General features: G+C 42.5%; 1 protein-coding gene across 1 annotated transcript; it reads left to right on the forward strand.

The window, feature by feature from the left end:
- Positions 1-1,019: 1,019 nt before the first annotated feature.
- kics2 (KICSTOR subunit 2) lies at positions 1,020-5,452 on the forward strand. Its single transcript, XM_077500562.1, has 3 exons — positions 1,020-1,515; positions 2,224-2,521; positions 3,683-5,452. The coding sequence occupies exons 1-3, from the start codon at positions 1,260-1,262 to the stop codon at positions 4,500-4,502; spliced, it is 1,374 nt and encodes a 457-aa protein (XP_077356688.1). The 5' UTR covers positions 1,020-1,259; the 3' UTR covers positions 4,503-5,452.
- Positions 5,453-5,915: the final 463 nt, after the last annotated feature.

A 5,915-nucleotide genomic window follows, 5' to 3' on the forward strand; every position in this document is an offset into this window, starting at 1 on the left:
TAAGTACACACTTCGAGAGAAAGAAAGAAAGAAAGAAAGAAAGAAAGAAAGAAAGAAAGAAAGAAAGAAAGAAAGAAAGAAAGAAAGAAAGAAAGAAAGAAAGAAAGAAAGAAACAAAGATTATTATTATTATTATTATTATTATTATTATTATTATTATTATTATTATTATTATTATTATTATTATTATTGACGAGTACCATAAATTATCTCCATGTGTGGTTAGCGTTTGTGGCATTTTGGCTGGAGATGGCCATACAGAATTATTTTTACATGCCAGTGTCGCCATCTCCTGGCCAGTATGAGAAATGCTCGCGGTGACAACTTCCGGCAATCAAAAACAAAAATACGGGCCCTTTTTCAATTTGTGTCTCCTGCTATATCCTATTTTTTGTTTCTGAAATAAAAATTGAAAATCAGTTATTGGACTTTTCCTTACCCATCGCAGACAGCCACACGAGTAAATCAAGCTGTATTTCAATTTTGGTGTTTTTATTTTAAAACGAAGTTCAAACAACGAGTCGTTTTTCTATTTTTAATATCTATTTCCAAACGTAATACTGTATACAATGACCAAAAGAGACACGGACCCCCTATGTACATGTGAATATCTGAGGACTTAGTGTGTGTGTGTGAATCAGGAGCGGACTGGGGGGAAAAAGACCAGCCCACACGTATATTGTGGGGGGCCAGCCAGCCTGGTGCGTTGCACTAACGCGAAGAAATGTTTTTATTTTTGTTTATTTGGGGACCATAATCCACTGTATGTTGAATATCACATGACTAAAACGTTTCTTGTGTATGCTGCAATATCTAACAAGACAACAGGTTAATTGACTATATTGTTAGGCACTTTTAGTGGTTGTAGAAATGATTCAAAGTGTATGGAAACTCATTTTTATATATATATATATATATATATATATATATATATATATATATATATATATATATATATTTTTTTTTTTTTTTTTTTTTTTTTTTTTTTTAATCGGACATTCTGTTTTGTCCCTTTGTACTTGCCGTAGGATCATCATCAAGACAACATGACAGCCTGCAGACAGTTAACCTTCTAGCCTAGCCTTCCCCCTTCTCTCTCTTTCAGCGGTTTAAACCATGTTTAAATCGTGCGATTCGTGCCTATTAAGTATTGTATGCTTAGAAAGTACTTAAAAGTGTGTGTTGTATGGACGGAATCGTGTTTTATTAGCGATCCTTGAAAAAGCGTGACTTTGCTAGATTAGCTCGTTAGCGCTCCTATGGCGATGGCGGAGCCGGCGAAAACGTCGGAGGAGCTGCTCCGGCCGGTGCCCCGCGAGCAGGCCATACTGGAAAGTTTCTTCACGCAGCTCGGCATGTTCTCCTTCGACCGCGCCAAGGACTACGTGGAGAAGGAGAAAGACAACAGCAGTCGGAGCTCCGGAGCCGTCTGGGCCGCGTTGTTGGCCGCCTTAGCTCACCTGGCCGCAGCCGAGAAGGCTTACCACAATATGACTTTCCTGGGACAGAAAATGGGTACAACAAAACACTCAATTAAAGCTGCCTTCAACCACAAACTGATAGAAATGCTGCCAAGCACATTTGTTACTTGTCTGCTTGAAAACACTTTAGTTTGGTTCCATGAGTTTGTGAGCTCACAAATACCGCGAGAATTCGTCTTGCGAGAGCAAGGTTACCACATTTCTCAACCGATTGAAATTTCATGAAATGCAAATAATTCCTTTACATATTCCAAAAATTACCACTTGCTCCATAATTTCACATTTCCCACGCAAAACCAAAAAAGGTTTGAGTGAATTGACATTCAGCTATGAGTTCTCCATCTTTCTTTCCATTATTACAAATTCAAAATGTTCCGCTCATTCAGAAAAGCTTGTAACTATTTTCTAATAGTTACCTTAAAAATAAATAAATTAATTAATAAACAAATACAAATTCGCATATTTTCCGTGTAAAATTACGAAATTAAAGATATTTTGCTTAAAGCTTGAAGTCATAATTTCTATAATTATTCCCACAGTATTTCAGTTTAGCATTAGCTGTTCATCATTCACACACAGTCTAGTGCAGTCTAGTTTTTGTGCAACATAGAGGTGTTTGTCTAATAATGTGAGCTGTTAAAAAGTTAAAATAAAACTACTGCTGGCTTGTTTTGTAGCCACCAGAGGGCGCTGCAGCGCAAGACGAGTTAACCCTGTCCTCTTGTCTTTTTCCACTCTACAGGAGGTCAGTCGTTCTTCAGCCGCAAAGACTCCACGCGTAGCATCTACACATCTCTGCACAACGAACTGCGCAAGGTGGTGACGTCGGGGCGGCACGGGCAGCAGCAGACCTCCTTGGCGGCGGCGTACCTGGAGGAGCTGCTGTGTCACCTGGCCGAGCAGCTGTGCCACTTTGCGCAGGCCCGCGTGGACATGGCCGACCTCTACGAGAAGATGCACGCGCTGGCCGGACAGAAGAACGTCAACAGCGAGGCGCTGGTGGCCGCGCTGGAGGCCGTGATGCACAAGTACAGCTCCAAGTGAGTGTGAGGGAGATGCTTGCAAAGTGGGCGGGACATTTATTTAGAACTATGAAGTATAGCTGTCAAAATTAATAGATTAATCGTCAAGTACATTATGAAATTAATTAACTATTTTAATTGAGTAATCGTTTGGAGACATTTTTTAATTGAAATTGTTCAATTGCTCTAATTTCAGTATATCAACAGTAATTGTTCACTGATTTCTGTAGTCCTTCTTGAAAGAAGACTGATTGTGTTTTTTCTTTGGAATACATTATCTAACCGGTAACATAGTAAAACATCAATCGCCCTTTTTTAAAATCACTATATGAATGCGAAGAAAAGAATAAACACCAATAATTGGTTAATAAACAGTAATCTGGGAAATAAATGCTTTTGTAATACACTTTAATGCAAAATTAAAACAAATCAATTAGCCGATTAATTGATTGAATAAGAGATGGATTAATCGATTCTAAAAATATTCAGTAGTGACAGCACTACAATGAAGAAACTTTGATCTGTGATCAAATAAGTAACCAAATAATGATAATAATAATAATATCTGAACCAGTTTGACAAAAGCAAACATTCATTCAAAATAACACAAATAAACGCATCAGCTGTAAAGAATGTAAACAAATCGCTCATTTCTGTGAAAGCTGATGCAGAAAAACCTCCCCAAGAAATCACAAATCACTTAATCGGTTAACTGAGATTTTCATTTACATTTAAGTGGAAGTTTGGATGACTATCCAAGTCACTGTTGCCGTTATCTTATCCGGATCTCTTTTTCAAGGCTCTGAATGTTCTTCCAATTAGGTGGAGGAGCCTTCCCCAACATCCCCTGTGAGGGTTTTTACTGTTTGTGCATCAAGTTTTTTATAGAAGCAACTTGACGTTAATTGTGGCAACCTGATAAATGAAGCAGTGAGAGGGGGGGGTGGACATAACAAGGTCAGAGGAGGAAAAGTGCTGAACACAGGAAGCACCTTATCTCCAGGGACGGGCAGCAAAGAGACGTCCTGGGTGTGAATAAACCACAGCAGACACCTACGAGTAACATCAATTATGCGAGCCTTTCAGATGTTTTTGCCAAGTGGTCAAATTGTGGCATCCCACCCCGCAAGCCGAGTCCCGTCCCGGCACGCGTGTTACTTAATGGAGGATCTCGCTCAGGTTTCACCACCCCATCCTGGGCCGCGTGGAAGAGAGCTTCCAGACAGAGGTGGACGTGGTGACGCAGCTGCTGCGCTGCCAGGCGCAGGTGTCGGAGTGGCGCTTCCTGCCGGCGCTGCTCAGCCTGCACGACGCCACCGCCAAGCTGACGGCGTGGGGGCAGCTGTTCCAGCGGCAGAAGGAGACCCGCAAGCATCTCTTCGGAGGTCAGTCCCAGAAAAGCGTTCAGCCGCCGCACCTGTATGGCTGGCTGCAGCGCTTCCAGGCGGCCCTCCTCGCCAAGTTGAGCTTCTACTTCCACGAGGCGCTGAGCCGGCAGACCGCGCCGGCCGACATGCGCGCGCTGACCGCCCGCGCCACGCCCGACTACCACGGCAAGATCTGCTCCTTCATCCGCAAGCACGACGCCGCCAGCGTGTCGCTGGTCTTCGACAACCGCGGCTCGGAGAGCTTCCAGGGCCACGGCTACCACCACCCGCACTCGTACCGCGAGGCCCCCAAGGGCGTGGAGCAGTTCCCCGCCGTGGTGTCGCTGCCGTCGGGCGAGCGGCCGCTCACGCACTGGCCCAACGTGGTGATGATGATGGGCGACCGCGCCGCCGAGCTCAACGCGCCCGACAAGGTGGTGCACTTCTATGACGACAAGGTCCAGAGCACCTACTACTTGGCCCGGCCCGAGCCGCACTTCACACTGGTGGTCATCCTGGACGGCAGGAAGTCCGACAGGGACCTCAGCGTGGTGGCCTTCCTGCAGGAGATCTGCGGATTGCTGCGCAACTCCAAACCCTTTGAGACCCTCAAGCCTGGATCCAAGGGATGAGCCCAGACCTGCCTGGGGTCCATTTCACAAAGCCGGTTCAGTGAGAACCCTGACTCTGTTAACTCTGAAATGCGAGGAAACTCTGGGTTTTCCGTTTTCAGAAATTGAGGTCACTGAAACTAGAAAAAAAAAAAAAAAAAAAAAAGAGGTAACTCTTGTCTGTTTCATAAAAAGAGGTAACTTAAACTCTTGGTCAGTTACCATAGTTACGGAGTCTATTAACCTAAACTGGTCAGTAGCAGTTTTATCACAATGAAACTTGAGGTTCTCGCTGTCTCCGCCTCCTTTCTGCAACACACGACATTTCCTCATTCACTCAATCAGATGGCGAGTTTTGGCGTAACATAGTTCTGCCGTCTGTTATTTAAAAAAAAACACAAAAAAAATCAATAGGCCTATTTTAAAAGTCCACTTTTTTTTTTCACCTCGATAGCATGTCCTTTTGCTAAATGATCTCGTTGATGAAGGCACACTAAGAGAATTGTTGATTCAAATTAAGATTACAAATTCAATTCATTAATTTAATACAATTACTTCAATTGTTAACACAAAATATTGGAAGTGAATACATAAGTTTAATTAATTATAAGGTCATTAAACTTATGTTTACTTTGGATTAATTTTGGATGAACCAATTGAATTTTGACCAACTTAATAAAATTGCTGATAACACAGGATTGAATTAAATTAACCCAAAGTGAATATATTATGCTGCTTGTTGACATTACTCGCGGGTATAAAAAACACAAATGTGCATGTTTACGACACTGTGCGACAGCAACGCACACGCTGTCTCGTTGAGAGTACGTTAGCTTAGCGACCAATGATACGGCTAATATATGTATTTTTTTCTGACGGCCACCAGGGGCGCTCGAGCATGTGTCACTGCCACGTCACAGGCACTGTTTGGAAAGAAAAGCTAAGGTATATTATTAAACCTATGAAAACTCTTTCCGTGTACCGTCTTTCTTTGTAAATATCTCGTTTCATGCGGCTTATAATCAGGTGCGCCTTATAGTCCAGCAATTAGGTGTGTGTGTATACATATATATATATATATATAAATAAGAAAAAAAAAATACGAGCAAATGAGCACAAAAAAGTTTGCACACCCCTCGTCTAGTTTGTGGCCCGTCGTGTAATGCAATGCATGTTTTGAAGCCTTTCACGAAAGTGCTTTGAAGAAGAACAACCAAAAAAAGCGTCAGCATTTTGTGGATTTAAGTTGTAATTTATTTGTAATATAAATACAGCACATTGATACGATCCATTTTGGCTATATGAGCTCACGTAACGGAAGCTCGAGTTTCAAACACGTCAACACCAACAGACGAGAACATTTTTCCTCTTTTCACTTTCAAAGATGCTCAACTTAGCCCCCCACCCCCCCCACCCCACCCCACCCCACCCCTT

This window comes from Festucalex cinctus, chromosome 16, assembly GCF_051991245.1.
Source record: "Festucalex cinctus isolate MCC-2025b chromosome 16, RoL_Fcin_1.0, whole genome shotgun sequence".
NCBI classification, from domain to species: Eukaryota; Metazoa; Chordata; class Actinopteri; order Syngnathiformes; family Syngnathidae; genus Festucalex; species Festucalex cinctus.